General features: G+C 40.6%; 1 protein-coding gene and 1 long non-coding RNA gene across 6 annotated transcripts; one reads left to right on the forward strand and one right to left on the reverse strand.

The window, feature by feature from the left end:
• The first annotated feature begins 4,242 nt into the window (after window positions 1–4,242).
• Window positions 4,243–17,231, forward strand: LOC135093845 (uncharacterized). 5 transcript variants are annotated; one of them, XM_063993413.1, is made up of 5 exons: window positions 4,243–4,436; window positions 14,832–14,914; window positions 15,606–15,761; window positions 15,959–16,346; window positions 17,045–17,231. In XM_063993413.1, the coding sequence occupies exons 1-5, from the start codon at window positions 4,381–4,383 to the stop codon at window positions 17,127–17,129; spliced, it is 768 nt and encodes a 255-aa protein (XP_063849483.1). In that variant the 5' UTR covers window positions 4,243–4,380; the 3' UTR covers window positions 17,130–17,231. The 5 variants fall into 5 exon arrangements, 4 of the variants coding, with proteins under 4 accessions (XP_063849483.1, XP_063849484.1, XP_063849485.1 ...); XM_063993415.1 differs by adding an exon at window positions 14,469–14,623 and having other exon boundaries at window positions 4,256–4,436; window positions 14,790–14,914; window positions 15,959–17,231; XM_063993414.1 differs by having other exon boundaries at window positions 15,606–15,752; window positions 15,959–17,231.
• LOC135093846 (uncharacterized) lies at window positions 16,898–19,388 on the reverse strand. The gene is made up of 5 exons (XR_010263498.1): window positions 19,257–19,388; window positions 18,966–19,118; window positions 18,088–18,212; window positions 17,720–17,916; window positions 16,898–17,178 (listed from the first exon to the last, which is right to left on the reverse strand). It is a non-coding gene; the product is annotated as an uncharacterized LOC135093846 (long non-coding RNA).
• Between the last annotated feature and the right edge of the window lie 772 nt (window positions 19,389–20,160).

Here is a 20,160-nt window from a genome sequence, read left to right on the forward strand (position 1 = left end):
CTGCTGCTGCTGCTGCTGCTACTACATTTTCCACTACTACTACTACTACTACTACCACCACTTTCACAATTACTACCGCCACTATTATTGCTATCACCGCACTGTTACAGCTTAGCAGACAGTCAACCAGCGACAAATGTTGGCCCGTGGAAACACTGAATCTTGCTCTCAAAACCAGGACGAGTAACAATGGCTTGAAAGATTCCCGCACAGACTCTCCTTGTTGGCAATACAATTCTTTTTTTCTGTGCGTATTCTCTCGCTGACGTCATGTTCTGCCTCCAGGCGAAAAACAACAGAAGGACTGGGACGGGGAGACTGAGCGAAGGGAAGAGGGTGGGAAGGCAGGAAAGGGCCTAGGGGGCTGGGTTTCCTCTTCCTCACCCCGCTGGCCGCAACACATGTCATTAAGGCGTTCCCTCTCTCCAACACTTGGGATCTTACCGTGTCCAGGCCAGTGACCACCACCATCACCACTAGGGGTGTAGTTATGGTCAGAAGGCAAATAACATGCTGCACTCACGTCCACTGTGTCTCAGTCTCAGTCAAGGGATCTGCTAAGAATATATCAGTCGTTTTGTGAGGCAATTGTCAAATCAGAATACTTATGCCCATATTCTGAAACGCTTCTACGCTACACCTCCACTACTTTCAGATAGCTTTCGTTGAAGTTATATATAGGTAATTTTTGTGGGTGTTTTTACGGTTAACGGTTTACAGAATAACATTATTTCTAAAATTATTAATAGAAGAGATACTCTTCAGAACCCGGCTTATCATCTCTATGGCTTTTGAAAATGATCATGATGAAACAACAAAGCGTTTCAGAATACGTGGGTTAGATTGAGAGGAACCACAAAACACAATGTGACAATGGATGTAGGTTACTCGACCTCAGACTGCGACTGCACTACGCACTATCACTGCTGCTACAGTGGTTGCTACTTCCTCCTATAACAGACTTATCACTGCAATGTTCCCATGCATTTCCTTCACTCTGCTTGTGCAGTCATTGCTGTCATTCGCAACTTCCCTCCTTCATTCCTTTAATATGCTGACAATCTTTTCAGACAACTTGGCAAATAAATTGTTTGGCTATTAGAGGATTTAAGAATGAGAAGACACAAAACATGGTTGAAATTATTCAAGCCCATCTTCTGAAACGCTTCGCCTTCTCACCACGACCATTTTCAAAGGTCACAGAAATTATTAGCCTGGTCCTTAAGGGTGTTCCTCATGTTAATAATGTAGGAATCTTGTTAATCTGTCATTAGAAGCATAAAAAACACTCTTAAAAACCCTCGCAACTTTAACTAGAGCCTTTTGAAAGTAGAAGAGGTGCGGTGCAGGAGTATTTCAGAATCCAATCCCTCCACCATTAACCATTAATGGACGTTAATTGGCATCGTTCCAGCTCTGTTCTTACCACTTTAGATGAACATCCATTTTCCATCCTTTATCACCTTGTTTCACTGAAATTCTTCCATGATTGGTTCATGTGCTAAAATGTAATTTTGTTCGTGTGAAAGTATTTGTGAGCAAACAAATTGGCAAACTTCAACTATATTTGCATTAAAATTCCTTTCCTTTCTGTTCAGTTTTCCGTATTCAGTGTTTACACTCCTTTGTTCAAACCTTTTTGTGGTTTTCTGTTGCAGTCGTTCCCATCTGAAGGTTGACAGACAGAATTACAAATAGCATGATTTTTCCTAAATCAGGTCTTCACATCGAGTTTTCATGCAAGGAAGAAAATTATTAAAAAGAAAGGAAACAAACATTATGCACCATATCTTTTTCTCATCATATCTCATATCATTTCATATTTTCCTCGCCTCCTCCTTTAATACACACTACAGCAACAGCACTACTTATTCTCTTCCTACTGGTTCCTTCACCATTCCATTTTATGACTCCCAAATTCAACTTATGTGTAAAGAAACAGTAACAAATTTCGAGTGGTAATGCATTTACGTATAGCTACTTCAGTTGTTCCTACGCACTGCTTCATAAACCACATGAGTATGTTTATGTAAATACATGTATGTGAGTGAAGCAACACTACCAAAAGATTGCAAGATCCGCAGTATTAATTTCTAACATATTTTATGTCATTATCGCGTACTGAACTGCAATGTTATACGGTAGTGAATGTATAATTAGGAATAATGAACTAAAAGCAGAATGATGGTTTATGATATGAATGGAGTCACGAAATCATGTAGCTGTCTTGCATCATATATTACCATTAAAGGTTCGATGGCTAATTTCAGAGCAGAAAGTAGTAAATGTCTATGAAGGTCGCGCAGTACATCATCGTTACCCTTGAAGCGTGTCGCGTTTTCTTCTTTTCCTCTCACTGGTCGTGACGTGACCATGAGACTGGCATTCACCACCACCCTGCACTGATCCTCACCGCCAGGTTGTCATCCATCTTACACTGTACGTTCAGCAGAAAAATAGATAAATAAATAAGTAAATAAGAAACATTTCTACACTTCAATTACTCACATGTATGTGGCTACGTTTATGTCGCAAGTGTGGTCCGAAATGGAGAGGCGTATGACATTCCTGCTGGATGGGGATTTCCATGAGCCTTTACTGGAGCATTTCTTTTTAATCATACTTGATAACAATTACGAATAACTTTTCACAATTCTTCATAAGCTCATGATTTTGGTCATTCAATCATTTTGATTATTACATGTTATTGTGAATAATCGTCAGGGAATTCAAAGACTTGCAAATATTTATACACAGCTATGTGAAATTCTAGGTTCAGTTTGAAGCAATCGTGGAGGAATGAAACGTTAAGCCTGTATGACATAATCACTTACCTCAACTTGTAACTTAATTGGTTATAATGTTCTTCCTTTACTAAAATGTCCTCTGCTTTGTTCTTAGATTATGGTTTACGATATGCTTTTGAAAAAAAAAGATCCACATAAGAATGGCTTACAATTCAGCAAGTTTGCATAGTAAATACTACTGGGTTTACTAGAGGTAGGAGGAGGAAGGAAGGCCCAGGTCTAACTCCCCCCCTCCCTCCAGCAACTGGAAGGCGCCTGATCTTGAAGTCGGTGACAGATTATAGTCTGATGCCTAAGAGACTTGCCAGTGTATGATCATCACCCGCAAGTTACGATAAGGCGATGGATTACAGACCCTTATCAAGGAGACTAGCGGGCGTCTGCTCTTGCAACTTTCCGCGGTTACTGCAAATCCATCTCATCAATCACACTAACGCAGATCAGAGATTTTGGGCTTTTTATTACATACTATTCTGTGAGGAATATCTTCATCACAAAGCGGCCTGACTATAACATTACGTTCCGACCTGCTTCAAAAATAAGGTGTCATCTCCGTTTGGTTTAGTGTCCCATTCATTCCTTCCTTCCTGAGAAGCGCCGCCACAACCTTGGCTCCAGAGAAATCGGGGAGTGAGGGAGATACTCACATATTTGAGACAAGGTGCAAGATAATTGTTTAGTAACACATTTATTTCTTTTCAAGTATCATACTTCAATTTGTATCGATTTCTAATACATTCCTTATATTGTTTATGTTTGTCAGTAGCTGGCAATGAGAAGAATTAACAGAAAATACCTCACATTGTCGTATTTGTTTTTAGCGTTTATTACACATTGGGGTTTTTATGACTGTCCTAGCGTTATCAGAGCTATCTAGGGTTTTCATTTTCGTAAACAAAAAAAATAATGTCAATCACAACCATCACCGCCCCTCCTTCCCCTTTTCACTTCCTCTGCTTCCTTCTCCTCCCCTCTCCTCTGCATCCCTGTTATCCTCGTTTGTACTTTCCTTCCACCACAACTCTTCTTTGTTTCTTTCATCAACTATTCGCTTCTCGACTTCCCTATTTTGTCCTGCGCCGCAAGACTGTCGTGCAGTGGCGCAAAGAGAGAAATGAAAGAAAATGTTGATAAATCTCCTTTCATTAAATAAACTAACGCGAGGCAATAAACTGCAATATTTTCTGGGTATTTATGATTTTCTGATTAACATTGCGGAAGCAACGCTGTGTAGTGTTCTTGTGTCTTGTGTCCTCTTTGCAGCCAAATAGTATACACATTAAACAACTTTCTTCCCATACACTTATCTCTTCTCTTTCACCAAATTATTATTATTATTTTATTTATTTTTTTTTTATTTTATTTTTTTTTCTTTTTCTTTTCCGCTTCAAAGCTCTTGTCCACAGGTTCGAGATTCATGAGTGAGGCACCGGAACAGAAAGGTTCGGTCCACGGGAGACTCCAGCATGGCAGTGTTGAGGTAGCGCTGCTGCTGTGTGTGTGTCCTTGCCGTCCTCTTCCTTCGCCTGCTCTTTTACTCGTCACTGCTGCCCTCCTCCGCCTCCTGCTCACAATGAGACTTCCTGCTGGTTTCTGTGGTTGTTGCTGTTGTGGTTGCCAACATTACTGGTGAGTGTTGAGAGAGAGAGAAGGGTAGATAGGCAGGCAGGTGAAAGGGGATGGTTGAGGTGAAGATGATGGTAATGGGATAGTGTAAAGTGGTATGGCGGTGGTGGTGGTGGTGGTGGTAGTAGTAGTGATAGTAGTAGTGGTGGTGGTGGTGTCTGGTTGTGGTGAAGGTGGAAATGAATGTGGAGAAATGGAATATGAACGAATGATAACAGGTGAATGCTCTTTATATATATATATATATATATATATATATATATATATATATATATATATATATATATATATATATATATATATATATATATATATATATATATATATATATATATATATATATATATATATATATATATATATGATCCCCCCCTAAGGTTAGTAACCTTAGGGGGGATCAAAGGGGAGTACAGCCCCCCCCCCGGCTAGGTTAGGTTAGGTTAGGTATATAATTATTCTGGCGTATTGGTTGAAACTTAAATTTTATCCCCCAATTTTTTTATTCTAGGGAAATTTCTAGGGAAATTTCCCTAAATTTTCAAAGTCCATTTATCGCTCTTTTATGTCTCCGCCCCAAAACCCCTGATTCCCCATAGGCCCCCAAGCTTGTTGGGCGAGGTGGGGGGGGGGGGTGGGATGGAGGAAAAGGGAGGCCCAACCCTGCAGTTTTACCCCCGTCACGTCCATGCTTCTGGCACCGGTATCACTTTTAGTCTTTGGCATATATAAGCAATTTCGTTTTCTTGTAACAGTATTTGTCATCTCAAGAACAGTACAAAAGTTTTTGAACCATGTTGGGTAAAAAGCATTTGAAATCTTAAAAACAGCTGTACATGTGTCCGTCATATGCCTTTCTTTGACTTTCATCCACCCGAGTTCTTTCAGTATTGGTGTTACATGGTCAAACTTCTTAACACCTTCCGCTGCAAAATTTTGTAACTTTTGAAACTTATTTGTAATAGTCGTGTTAGTGGTTGCCCATATTAGAATACAATTATTTATCATGCTAAGAACCAGTACAACTAATATTCAGGATGGTTTGTCAAGATTGGCACTTAATTCTAATAAGGAACATTAAAATACCAATAACCCTTTTAGTTAGTTCATCTGGATGTATATAAAAAAGCATGAGCCTGACCATGTATACACCAAGGTTTTTGACATGGCTACTTGAAATGATTATGTCCTCATCTAATGTTGACAGTATTGGGGGGTTGTGGTAGCAGTTTCCGACTACCCATAAAATACATTGGGTTTTATTTGGATTTAATATTAAACCATTCCTAAGAAAGTGTTCTTTGACGCATTTCAGGGTTTCTTCAGTGTTACTAATAAGATGATAAAATTCAAATTTGTGTGTCATCTGCATATCGCATTACTAATGCGATATGCAGATGACACACAAGTTTGAATTTTATCATCTTATTAGTAACACTGAAGAAACCCTTAATATTATCAACCAGGTCATTCACCAAAAAAATAAATAAATAAAATAAGATAAATAAATAAATAAATAAATGAATAGATAAATAAATAAATAAGTAAAATAAGATAAAACCGGGCCCAAAACAGATCCTTGTGGTACGCCATAATCTACTTTACGCTCCATTGAAAATATTTCTTTACAAAGACGGATTGGGTACTGTTCCTGAGATAACTGTCGAACCAACAAGGATAAATTTTGATACATTTGATACATTTACTTAAAGTGTTGTGATCAACACTGCCGAAAGCTTTTGACAGATAGCACAATGTGAACAGAGATTTTTTTATTTTTTTATTTTTTTATGGTCTATATTGCTGTAAATATTGTCAGTAATCGCCGTGAATGCTGTTTCAGTGGACAGCCGAGGCGTAAATCCATGCTGGCTGTTTGATAGGAGTTCTTGCCTTCAAGTGTCATTTCATTAGAGATTATTATTATTTTTTTTTTTTTAGATAGGATAGGGAGGAGTGAAATAGGCCAGTAATTGTTCACATTATCAACATCTCCGTTTTTGAAAACTGGTTTCACTGTAGCATGTTTCTAGGAATCAGGGAAAACCCCGGTGACCACAGAGGTGTTGATAATGCAAGTCAAATAGCATGACATTATGTACAGTCCATCCTTCAAAAGTTTTAATGGAATGACATCTGAGTCAACTGAACTAGTGTCATTCAGACTCTTAACAATGAGAATCACAGTTTCGACATCAGCAGGCTGAGGTTTGAAGTGGTCAGTAGCTGCGGGTGCAACTTTGAGTTATGAGTTGGGCTTTGGTTGCCACCATGGAGAATGTATTACGTTTTTTTTTTTTTTTTTTTTTTTTGATAAGTTGATTTTCCTACTTTCGCTAAGTGTGTATTAAATTTAAGTTCTTCAGTCTTATGTTTGACTTCATCAAAAGATTGTCTATCATTATTACACATTTTACTAGGAACAATTTCTCGAATTAACTTCCACGTTGCAGCCGTATTACCTCTTTGGCCTTGTTGATAAGGGTAGTGACTAACTTTTTTCTCTCTTGTACTCTTGTTATAATTTTACGTTCTGACAGTCTTTCTTTAATTTATTCTCAGCACTGTCTCTAGCCTGAATAGCGGCTCGTGTGTCATCATTAATCCTTGATGCGAAAGATCTTCGATTACTTTTGTGACAGTAGGAGCATACACGTCGAGACTTGCAATAAAAACAGCATTAAAAATTCTCACTTGTTCCTCAACATTATCAGTTAAAAGAATTTTGTTAAATTCAGATGAGGTCTCCTCTAATGAAAAGCGAAAGTTTCTTTAGTATAGTTTCCCATGTGATGTAAAGTTTTTACAACGGGCGGACGTTAAGGTTTACTTATGTCAGTATGTATGCTAATGAGGTCGTGGTCAGCAATCATTTGTTGAGCAACACTTTGTGATAGAATTATGCCCAGGTTGTTAGCTATAATTAAATCCAGGAGCGTTGCTGATGTATGGATAACTCTGGTGGGTTTAACTATGATTTGTGTCAGATTATTCTTTATCAGTCTTATTTTAAGAACATAAGAACATAAGAAATAAGAGAAGCTGCAAGAAGCCATTAGGCCTACACGTGACAGTCCATGTAAGAAATATACCTGTCCATTTCCACCCATCATCCTCATCTATAAATCTGTCTAATCTTCTCTTTAAGCTCCCAAGTGATTCAGCACTAACAACTTGATTACTGTGTCCGTTCCATTCATCTACACTCTATTTGAGAACCGAACCAGTTCCTTCCTATTTCTTTTTTAAACCTAAATTTTTGAAGTTTGAACCCGTTATTTCTTATTCTATCCTGGTTACTGATCCTGAGAATTTTGCTTAGGTCCCCTTGTTATAATTCTTATACCACTTAAAGACTTCTATCAGGTCCCCTCTTAACCTTCGTCTCTCTCTCTGTCTTTTTTTTTTGTACGTATTTTACTGCCGTTTAAAAGTAGGTTATCGTTAAAATCACCAAGAATAAAAAGAGACTTCTTTTTAATACTAATTAGCCTAGGAAAAAAAAAAAAAAATATATATATATATATATATATATATATATATATATATATATATATATATATATATATATATATATATATATATATATATATATATATATATATATATATATATATATATATATATATATATTCAAAAGATACACTTAAAGCTTTTGGGTGCCTGTACATACATTATACAATAATGGCAGGTAATTTACAACATTGCACAGTGATACATATATATCTTCAGTGCCAGATGCTCGTATCGTATCAAGTGTTACTGCATTTGATTTCAGAGTATCTCTAACATGCACACTAAAAACCTTAAAATTGGGTATGCGGAAGAAGTCAGGTTTCCGTAATGCATAGGATGTCTACCTCCCTCCTGAATTAAAAGCTTTATCTCATCAAGACTAGATAAGAGGGATTGTTCATTTATATGCTCAATGACAAGGGAATCCTTTTTTGGAGTTGCACTACCGGGAAGGTCTTTTTCGCCACACCCATATGAAGTATAATAGGAACAAAAGCGGTTTTTGTGACCTAACGACTGACATGTACCACATTGTATTTTATGATGAAATCTGCATGATGTTTGTCTGTGATTGCATTCTCCGCAGTTATAACCACCAACTTTCTTCGTGTAGTTTTTATTTTCCCGATGGATATAATAATTGTGTTTGGATCTGTTGGTATTATGAGTAGAGTAGTTGTGATTACTTCTGTAGTAATCGTCAGGATGCATCTCGTGTAATGCATTAAATCTATTTTGTGTTTGTGGGTTGTGTAGTGGATAGCGAGGGTAGCCATGTGTAGTCCGCCTTTCTGTTGGTAATGTAGGAGTGTAATTGGTAGGTGAGCGGATGGAGTTGGATCATGTCACCTTTGGCCAGGTGTCAGGAGTTTGGTTACTGAAGACTGGTCCATTTGAGATTGTTCTTGGATTAGAATTATTCATATTGTCACTGTTATTATAGTTGTCTATTCTAGGAAGAGATATCCGAGTTCTATTTCTGTAGTGTTGTTCTGTATCAAGACTTGGGGATGGCACTGTAATAATGAGTCATTTTCTTAAGTTTCTTACATATATTGATGTGTGGGCATTGTTTGGTAACAACAGTAAACAGGGCATTGTTTGGTAACAACAGTAAACAGACGAATGATGCCTAGCTTATTCAGAGTGGATCCAGGTGAATTGCCTTCCATGTCGTAACTCACCCAGTCTAAAAACAGAGTCAATCTTTATGATAGGTATACAGTTTGACTCGCCCCATATTCTTAGATGTTCGTTAAGTGCCAAATTTTTACATGTATTTCTTGAGACAACAAAGTAGGTGCCAGTTGACATACATGAATAGACTTATTTTTATTTTTCTCTCTTATTTCACTAACCATAGATGTCAAGTTGCCGAGAATTGTTTCAGGGCTACTGTTATCACCTATGTCATTCAAACCCCAATAGATTACACACTTAGCAGGAATCCAAGTCAATTTCTCTGATACCCAGTGTCTAAGAAGATGCCAGAATGTAGTGGCTGCTCAGAGTCAGGATTTAGCAGCTGAGTGCTGTCAGTCTGTTGTGGCTGAGCAGCTTCCATGTGCTCAAGTTGTAGTGGCGAAGCATCCTTAATGGTTTTAACTGAAACATTTTTATGCACGTCAGAGACCTTAGTCTCCGTCCAGTTTTCATCTCGCAAGAGAAGGATTTTCTGTGAAATATCTGACGTGGAGTCTGTCATCTCCTGATGAAGGACATGTTTGTTTGCTGTTTTGTTTTCTAGGTCTCGTATATTTAGTTGCAACTATTCAGCAATTGAGGAAGCAGTCTACACTTCAGTGTTAAGTCATTCTATTTCCATGTCTTTTATTTCCAACTTTTCTTTTTTTTTTCTAAATCTTTAGTTATTTTTCTAATAGCATCCATGTTATTTTGAACTGTGACTTCACTTGTTTCTAAGCGTTGGTGAAACTGGAGAGTTGTGTTGATGCGGTTTGTTGGGGAGGAAATAGAGGCTGGAAAGGAAGGAATAGGAGGGAGTCGGGATGCGTTGGGAGGGTGGTGATGGAGGAAAGAGGAGTGGGAGCGTGTGGGATATGTTGGGTGTGGATGTGAAGAAGTGGGAGAGAAGAGGCTGAGCGTCATCAGGGTGCATGCGAAGTGTCCGGTCGCGTCGGTTGGACGGTGCCAGGGTGTGTTTGAGAGGCGTCATAATGGTGTAGCAGCAGTGCAGCCTCATAATGCAGTGACTGACCGGTGCCAGGGCGTATCGGTGGAGTCATTTTCATATTATCAGTTCTTAGAGGCAGAGATTTTTCAGGGCGTAAAAATTAAGTAGTGTCAGGCAGTGGTAGCTGCTCGACGTTGTGGCGCAGCAAATGAGCGGCGTCAAGGACGAGGTGGTTTAGCAGTGCCCTGCGGCAACGGCTTGAAGATGCCAAAGTGTAGTGGCTGCTCACAGTCAGGATTTAGCAGCTGAGTGCTGTCAGTCTGTTGTGGCTGAGCAGCTTCAATGTGCTCAATTTGTAGTGGCGAAGCATTAGGGCACAGCAGCAGAGCGTTGTCAAGGCGTAACGGATGAGCGGTGTCAGGTTGCGTTGTCGGGGTGCTGGCGGGCGGTGATCCCAGGTGGTTGGGCGGTGAAGCTATTGAGATGATTCATTTAACAGCCTGGTTAGCGTTAACTGGCAGCTATTGTGCATGCGCAGAACGTGTTCAGCGGGTCGAGGGAGGGTGTTGGGAAGCCATTAGATTTTCAGCCTTAAAAATATATCAAAGTCCAAAACCCTTCACCTCGTATTGAGACTCCACGTTGCCTTTGTATATTCGTGCATCAGTAAGTGCTCATTTACTGCTCCTCGGTCTTCTGGATTCTTAATAATTTGTAGATATAACCAGAGCGACACCGCCTGTTGTTTTTTACACCTCCATCTCCCCCTCAGTGCTCCCATAGTGCATACGTTAGGTGGTAGAGGACAGGCAGGTGAAGCGTGTCTAAGAGATGGCGAGGCCAATGTTTATATATTTAATTCATCTGTGTGAATAGAACTCTCTGTGTGTGGGAAAGGAGTATGTATATATATTTTTTTTTTCTTTCTTTGTCTTTTGTTTTTTTTTAGATCAGCATTTCATAATCATACAAGTTTTATTTAGATCTTTATTTTCCTTCGTCGTTTCCCAAGTATCAGTAAGTGACACGATATACGAATCTTCTCCAGTTATTCCTGTTCATTACGATTCCTTTTATTTCTCCGATTCTTTTCACATCCACTTTTTTTCCACCTCCCTCTCTTTCTCTTCTTCCATTTTCTTCCTTCAGTAGGCTATACGCTGCTTTTTTTTTTTTTTTATGAATGCCGTCGTAATTAATATAAAATTCATACAAGTGCTATTTTTCGTTTTCTTACCTTAATAACTACAAGGCTGTATTTTGATTTTAGTATCTCAGTGAAGGAGTCGCTGTGGGTAAGACATAGCTAATATTGGCTAGCAGGCTATTTCCTTCCCGGGCGACTGATGCCTCTTGACCACTGGTGTAGTGAAGGAAGTAAGACAGTAATTCGTCCACACCAATGTGCACACGCTCTATCCTGCGACTGCATGCACGCACGCAAAAACATTCTGTAAGTACGTACGTAGACACGTTAATATCATTGTGTGTAGTTAATTTGAGGAAGCAACTGTAGGAATTAGAGAGGGGCGAGGTGTGGGGAGGGCGACAAGCCTAAAATATAAGTATACCTATATTTGTAACTAATACGCGCTATAACTTTGCTTGATTTATTGTTAATACAAGAAGAATTTGGACTTGTTTGTGTATGGCCTTGGTGGCACGCGGCACGAGGAGCGGAATGGGGAGTCTTGGCACTCTTGGGCATTAACTGTGTGGCGGCCAGACATGAGGCGTGTGTATGTTTTTTTTTTTTTTTTTTATGTAGGAGAGACACCGGCCAAGGGCAACAAAAATTTAATAAAAAAAAAAGTCCACTGAGATGCCGGTTCCCGAATGGGGTCCGAAGCGGTGGTCAAAAATTGAAGGATAAATGTCTTGAAACTTCCCTCTTGAAGGAGTTTAAGTCATAGGAAGGTGAAAATGCAGAAGCTGGCAGGGAGTTCCAAAATTTACATGAGAAAGGGATGAATGATTGAGAATACTGGTTAACGCTTGCATTAGAGGTTGACAGAATTAGGGATGAGAGAAAGAAGAAAGTCTTGTGCAGTGAGGCCGCGGGAGGAAGCGGAACATGCAGTCAGCAAGATATAGAAGAGCAGTTAGTATGAAAACAGCGGTAGAAGATAGCAGGAGATGCAACATTGCAGCGAATGTCATTAAAGAAGAGAGGATAGATGACTGGTAGGTTTTGTCGAGTTGATAGATGGAGGAATTGAGTTTTTGAGGCAATGAACAATAATCATAAATTTTAAAGAGATCAGAAGTCAGGCGTTCTGTGCCTTCCCTGCGTGAACTATTTACTTCCTGAAGAACTGGACGTCTGTCAAAAGACGTGGAAAAGTGCAGGGTGGTATCATCACCATAGGAGTGGATACGGGAAGAAGTTTGGTTTAGAAGATCATTAATGAATCATAGGAAGAGAGTGGGTGACACGATAGAACCCTGAGGAACACCACCGTTAATAGATTTAGAAGAACAGTGACCATTTACCAGAACAGCAATAGAACGGTCAGAAAGGAAAGTTTAGATGACGTTACAGAGTGAAGGATAGAAGCTGTAGAAAGGTAGTTTGGAAATCAAAGCTTTGTGCCAGACTCTATCAAAAGCTTTTGATATGTCTAAGGCAACAGCAAAAGTTTCACGAAAATCTCTAAAAGAGGATGACCAAGACTCGGTAAGGAAAGCCAGAAGATCACCAGTAGAGCGGCCTTGACGGAACCCATACTGGCGATCAGATAGAAAGTTGTGAAGTGATAGATGTTTAAGAATCTTCCTGTTGAGGATAGATTCAAAACTTTAGATAAGCAGGAAATTAAAGCAATAGGACGGTAGTTTGAGGGATTAGAACGGTCACCCTTTTTAGGAACAGGCTGAATGTAGGCAGACTTCCAGTAAGAAGGAAAGGGAGATGTTGACAGACAGAGCTGAAAGAGTTTGACTAGGCAAGGTGCAAGCACGGAGGCACAGTTTCGGAGAACGATAGGAGGGACCTCATCAGGTCCATATTCCTTCCGAGGGTTTAGGCCAGCGAGGGCATGGAAAACATCATTGCGAAGAATTTTAATAGGTAACATGAAGTAGTCAGAGCGTGGAGGAGAGGGAGGAGCAAGCCCTGAATCGTCCAAGTAGAGTTTTTAGCAAAGGTTTGAGCGAAGAGCGGCTTTAGAAATATATGTGATAGCAGTGATGCCATCTGGTAGAAATAAAGGAGGGAAAGAAGAAGAAGTAAAGTTATTGGAGATGTTTTTGGCTAGATGCCAGAAGTCACGAGGGGGGTTAGATCTTGAAAGATTTTGACACTTTCTATTAATGAATGAGTTTTTGGTTAGTTGGAGAACAGACTTGGCATGGTTCCGGGCAGAAATATAAAGTGCATGAGATTCTGGTGATGGAAGGCTCAAGTACCTTTTGTGGGCCACCTCTCTATCATGTATAGCACGAGAACAGGCTGTGTTAAAAGAAGGTTTGGAAGGTTTAGGTCGAGAAAAAGAGTGAGGAATGTACGCCTCCATGCCAGACACTATCACTTCTGTTATTCACTCGGCACACAGAGATGGGTCTCTGTAGTGGAGAGGCACCTCCACTTAGGGGGATCCTGAGGAGGGATTGGAGCCAGAGGACATGATACAAATATGAGATTGTGATCGGAGGAGTACAACGGAGAAGAGAGGGTAACAGCATAAGCAGAAGGATTAGTGGTTAGGAAAAGGTCAAGGATGTTGGGGGTATCTCCAAGACGGTCAGGAATACGAGTAGGGTGTTGCACCAATTCCTCTAGGTCATGGATGATAGCAAAGTTGAAGGTTAGATCACCAGTATGGTTAGTGAAGGAAGAGGAAAGCCAAAGCTGATAGTAAACATTGAAGTCTCCAAGAATGGAGATCTCCGCAAAAGGAGAGAGTCAGAGTGTGTGTATGTGTGTGTGTGTTTCAGGTTCAGATTCGAAACTTTCATTCACAAATAATTTATATTCACAATGTAATTTTTATATTATACTTTTGAAAAGACTTCGTCAGAGACCAGTCTTGACACTAAGTTAATTAATAGACAAAAAAGAGAAATTGCAAAGAACAAAGGCAAAGTACACCATTGTATAAACAATACATAATTATGTCATTGTCAGAGGAGAAGATAAGGAAGTAAAAGGCAAGGTCAGTCTGGATGAGCGCCTAGGGGTGCGAGGTTTTGTGTCTCACTCTCTTAATTAATTTGTTTCCTCGCTTGTCATGTTGGTGGCATGGCAGAGATGTTCAGTGTATTGCAGCCATTTTTCTTCACGAATGACGTTAATTTGTTCCCTGGCCGGATCCCCCAAGCCATCAGATGACAGACTTGAGTCCCCGCCGTCCCTCACGTGACCTGGAACTTGCTCCTTTCTCTGACAGGCTGAGGCTCCGTAGGGGCGTGGCAAGGCGAGGTGTTTATTGTAGCGCCTGTGGTGGAGGGTCTGTTAGCGTCCTGCTGTTTCCTCTCCTGTGTCACGTGACGGTGAACCTCCTTCCATGCGTGGCGAGTTAACACTGTCATCGCGCCGTCTTTGGTGAGGGATACGTCTACCTCTACAGCCACGTCTGCACCACAAGGCTCCTTGCGTAGCCGCTGACTCGGCCCGATGGCATTGTTGAGCAGCTGTGGCCTCTATGCTGATCATATTTTCCTTGCTCTAACTGCACACACGTTATCAGAACCCGATTTTCCTTCTGCAGAATGGCCTGTGATGTTTGAAGCTTTTTCACTTCGCTCCGCAGTGCCTCCACTTCGTCCCCCAGCTTGCATGGTCCTGAGGGTCTAGGTGGGAGAGGTTGGTGGTGCTGTGCGACGGGAATGGATGGTAGGTACCTCTCCAACTTGTTGGTGAACGGGTTGTCGTGTGCGAGGGGATGCGTGAAGGAAGTGGAGGCATGGTTAGGCCGCGTTGCTGCAGATGAGTAGTTTTCAACTTTTTTCTTGTTACGGCATACCAAGCCAGGCGCTGAAATGGCGGGCGCATTATCAGTGGAACTAATGAATGCTAGTAAACCTTTATACGCTCGGCAGAGTAAGAGTTACCTTTTCGTACATAGTATGGCATGCCCCTCACATGCCCCTCATAAATAGAGTATGATATAAATTAACAATTAATTGAACCCATTGTCATTAAGCCGTGACACATGAATCTGTCCCTGTGATGACTGGAGGCGGGCCAGGCACTGAGTTAACAGATGAAGAGACCGCAAGGTGCGGGAGGTGTTGTGTGATGAGGCCACCGCTCTCACCCGTCCGCCATAGGGAAGGCATTCTTACATACTTACCTGTGTGTGTATTGTGGGTGCTTGGAGAAGGTATGTTTGTGTTTTAATGTGCTTGGCAGGTGGTGTTCAAGATGTTTAAATCCTGTAAGGCAAAATGAGGACGTTTGAATTAAACGAGGTATTTTTATCCCTGTGCTTGGCAGGTGGTGTTCAAGATGTTTAAATCCTGTAAGGCAAAATGAGGACGTTTGAATTAAACGAGGTATTTTTATCCCTGTATTTGTATTGCAGGGTCAGCGAGTGCACAGTATATTAATGGAAGCCACAGTGGGAAGTTGGTTCTGGTTCTCATTGCACACGAAGACTACTCACTGCAAAGAAATATCATCCGCGGTCATGGATCCCATCTGGTGCGGGTCAGGGTTGAGAAGGTATCAGGTAAAGATGGTGCGTGATTTTTTTTTTTTTTATTTAAAGTTTAAATATCTTTAAATTTTCATTAAATTTTCATAGTTTCACAATTTTTTTTTCTAAATTTTCATAAAAGTTTCACAATTTTTTTTTCAATGAAAAAGTAAATTTAAAGTTTCACAGCCTTCTCTTTCAATTTTCATCACAGCCTTCTTTGTTTCCTCAATCACCAGAGCTCGCTTCAACCTCTCGGCAGGAGACTTTGGAGGAAGCTCTAGTCCAGCTGCAGAGGGAGGAGTCAGCCAAGCCTGCACGCCACCCACGATTTCTCTTTTCCATTTGGTCTGGAATTCCAATATTGTTCCCCCACCGTGACTGCATGTCCCTCTCTTGCTTTCTACTGTTTGTTTGTCTGGCCTTCCTCGACCTGTTCAACTCGCAAGTCACCCAGCCCGTCACTCGCATAGCGAGTTTCCATCACACAGGAGACAAACAGCAGCGGATGATCACCAACCCCTCTCTCAAGACCACACAAGTTGAAGTCTCGGGAATTTTCCATCTTGAGCAACCCCTCTCTCAAGAGCACAAGTTGAAGTCTCGGAAATTTTTCATCTTGAGCAGGTGTGGTTTGTATGCGTACATCAGTCTGATATTTGAGCCTAAGTATTTTTATTCATCGCTATCTCCACACCAAACTATTTATTAATAATGATCGAGCTCATCTCATTAAACAATACGTAGTTCCTGTTCATCACCTTCTTGATCACCTCGTGAAGTTATGGCCGGAGGAGGATGGTGCTGACTCGGAGTGTAGTGAAGGAGGGCCACATCTTCCCCCGTCTTGGCTGGCTGACATTTATTTTTAGAGAGAGTACGTGTATGTAGAGTACGTGTATGTATTTCTTTCGTAGAAAAAAAGCCACACAGTCTTGGCTGGCCGCGCCATTCATTGCGAGAGGAGAGGGTCAACGTCCTGCACCTTTTAGAGAGAGAGTACGTGTATTTGTCGTCGAAAAAAGTAGAGTACGTGTATTTGTCGTCGAAAAAAGTGATCTAGAAACACGAGTGGGGGAAGATTTTTTTCACCGTAATCGGGAAAGTACGGCGATACCATTTGTTAAGAAGGCTTAAATGATACTTCAAAGAGGCTCCGGAGAAAGAGTACTACACCATTCGCCAGCCTGAGAATTTATTAAAAAAAAATAAATAAATATAAATAAATAAATTTGGGAGTCCTCTGAACTCTTACAACACAGATGCTTGTTTACCACGAACAGTGGTCATCAAGTCTATAACACACATTTGCTGTTCTCTTACAGGTGCTGGCTGTATGGATGGGGAAAGATATATGCCCGAGGTGTGAAGACTTCCCAAACCACCTCTCCCCCTGTGGTGGACAGCTGAAGAGAAGGAAATCTCTTCTTTTTGGTGGTGGATTTTTGCTGCAGTCAACCTGAAAATTTGAGTTTTTTTTTTTTTTAACCACAATAAATCCCATTAAATGAATTTCACTTTTTTTTATCACAATGAACCAACAACCCCATTAAATGAATTTATCACATTATTTCATCACACATCCTTCTTAAGATATATATACATAAATAAACCTGCAAGAGTATTTAAGTGCTTTTTAAAACAAATTACGAAGTTATCCAGAAATTACAAACCCGTATCAGTATATTTTAAAGTTTGTTTCTCAAAGTATAAAGTTATTCAGAAAAACAGTAGGATTACTGAAGTTTTTATATCAACTGTCCACGAGGAGAGAGCCTGGACACGGAGTCACTTCAATCTTTTATCTCATATGGCGGAAGACAACGAACCCATACAGCCGCATTCCATACAAACAGTTTGGTCCCTAGTGTGATACTGTTATTTCCAGATTATTTTGCATGATCATGCTGATCGTTCAACTTTCATCACACCAACGGCAAAAAACCCACAAGAAGCTTTCAAAACATTGCTATTTGCTGACGAGATAGATCTTTACATACCAGAGGAAGGATTTGCCTTGGAAGACAATGTTGGGACAGATGTGGCGACTGTCAGGTTTCACGGATGCGTTCACGGTATTTTGTGCGTCTCGTACACAGCGGGACACGGGAAGAACTCGTTTCACGGTGACATCCTGCACAGTCCACTGTAGCCACACACTAACGGGCCTTGCTGTCTGGCTACCGGGCCTTCTTATCTGAGGGAGCGCAGCTTATCAAAATAACTAGTCAAGGTGGAATGAAGCAGAGAAAAGTACAAAAAAGAACAATGTTAACCCTATGTATCGCTCAATTCTGGGTGGAAACCTAACCTACACGAGCAGAATAGAATAACCAAGGCGCCTTCAAATATGGTACTGAGTTCGTACCGAAAAACACTGCAGGAATCATCATTCGAGGAGACGCTGATCCCAGTTGTCGCTTCTCACTTCAGTACGCGTATACTCGCACCACTCGCCACGTGATGCCCACCTCAGCCTGAAGGGTAGGGCAGCTGAAAGGCGAATGGCGTGCTTGGATTCAAACTACAATTAAGCAATGCCCGCCTCATCGAATCAAATGGGTCGAGGAGAGTTCACGGAGGAAAAACTGAACAACTGGTAGGTGGTCATCGAGTAGTTAATTGCAGTCTTTACACACATCTTGATGAACAAAATGTATGGTCAAATATCAAGCAGTAGGATCGTATTGCCAAACTTTACAACAGCCACACATATACGCCAAACCTATTTCACGAAATATTAGTGAAAATCTGAATTACTACCTAGTCTGGCTTCCCAGGATTAACGCTCTTATGACGAGACAACCACCACCACTCAGGCATCACTCGTCTGACTCCCTAATAATGATTTTAAAAATATTTTAAGCAAAATCAACGTGTATCCTGCACCATGAATGACAGGCAACTAGCGATACCATATATTCAGCACCATCATTTACATGGCAATTATGGAACCTGTACTAATTCCTGCAGCCTTTTAAGAACATAAGAACATACGAGAAAAAGGAAGCTGCAAGAAACCGGCAGGTCTACACGTGGAGTCCCTGTATGAAACATACCTATACCTATTTCCACTATCATCCCATTCATTTATTCTAATCTTTTGAAGCCTCTAATAACTGCACTAACAACGATTACTGAGCCCATTCCATTCATTTACCGCTCTGAGAACCTATTCCTTCCCGTCTTTATATTTAGATTTTTAAAACTATTCACATGAGAATAATGCTCTTTAATTACACTTACTTAGAAGATGAGGCTGGATGCGGCCACCATTTCTCTACCCAGGATATACTTCCGACGTGAAGCAATGAGACAAGCATCACCACTGAGCCACATAACCACTCAGCCACATCACTCATTCCCTCGCTGTCAGCCAGCAAACATCGGTGGGCTCCGCTGGGATTTCCAAGATTATTTACATGACTAGAGATCGTGGAATTCTATACCAAAAACACCAAACAAATAATACACGCATTATATCCAGAATAATCACCTATGAAGCCTTGAAAACCACGCACGTGGAAAAGAACTTACCTTGACAAAGTGAGAGGGCGAAGTGAGGAGGCACCACTCAGCACGGGGTGGATGTGGGCTCGGTGCGGCTCCCGGAATTCGCTTCGAACCTGAAACGAGTCTCACCACCCCCCACCCACCACTCAGCTTCGTCACTCATGCCTGGTCTGGGTTGTCAAGTTGGTAGTTCAGCGTTTTTAAGAATAAGAAGAGTGTTTCTAAGAACGTTTACATCAGATTAATTAATCATTCCTTCAAACAAGCTTGATTAACAGTCTGGGATGCTTTGAGAATATAATCTTTTAAGAAACCAGGCAGCAGGATAATTAGTTTGTCAAAAAGTAACAATTGTGTCAGTGATTACAATTCAAAGGCGTTGCATTGTTTCTGTGGAGAAAAGTAATTGTTTCATGGAACTCGGAAACCACAACGACGTTTTATTGCACTGACATCAGGTTGTAAGATACCATGTAAATGTTTGATATTGGAATCGCATACAAAAAATAAATAAATAAATAAATAAATAAATAATAATAATATTCAAATGTTAGCAAATGGATACCAGTGAGCAAATGCGTCCTAGTTATTTTTCCTCAGCTCAGTGAATTAAAATAATATATGTCTAAGATATAATTAGAAAATAAACTCCCTAGTACATGACAAAAAACGAGCACTGCAGTGCACTGGAGTCTTCTGATGCTTGGGGGAAACTTTAGCGCCCAATTCTAGTGTTTACACAGTACAAAGCAGTTGACCTGACTGACCGCGCCGTGGCCACCGGGAAGGACAAGGAAAATAGAGGGAGATGGAAAGGGAAGGCTGTGTACGTAAAAGTGCTGAGCCAATAGTGCTCTGCTACATACAGTCTTGAAGATTAATGGCAAAAGAGATAGAAATTTTCTTTGAGCCCCTATTATCAAATATT

The sequence above is a fragment of the Scylla paramamosain genome, chromosome 44 (genome assembly GCF_035594125.1).
Source record: "Scylla paramamosain isolate STU-SP2022 chromosome 44, ASM3559412v1, whole genome shotgun sequence".
In the NCBI taxonomy this organism is placed as follows: Eukaryota; Metazoa; Arthropoda; class Malacostraca; order Decapoda; family Portunidae; genus Scylla; species Scylla paramamosain.

Coding starts and splice junctions, on each gene's coding strand:
- LOC135093845 (XM_063993413.1), top strand. CDS start 4,381: ATGAGACTTCCTGCTGGTTTCTGTGGTTGTTGCTGTTGTGGTTGCCAA. Junction 4,437..14,831: donor TGTGGTTGCCAACATTACTG/GTGAGTGTTGAG, acceptor TTCGCTCCGCAG/TGCCTCCACTTCGTCCCCCA. Junction 15,762..15,958: donor GAAGGTATCAGGTAAAGATG/GTGCGTGATTTT, acceptor CTCAATCACCAG/AGCTCGCTTCAACCTCTCGG.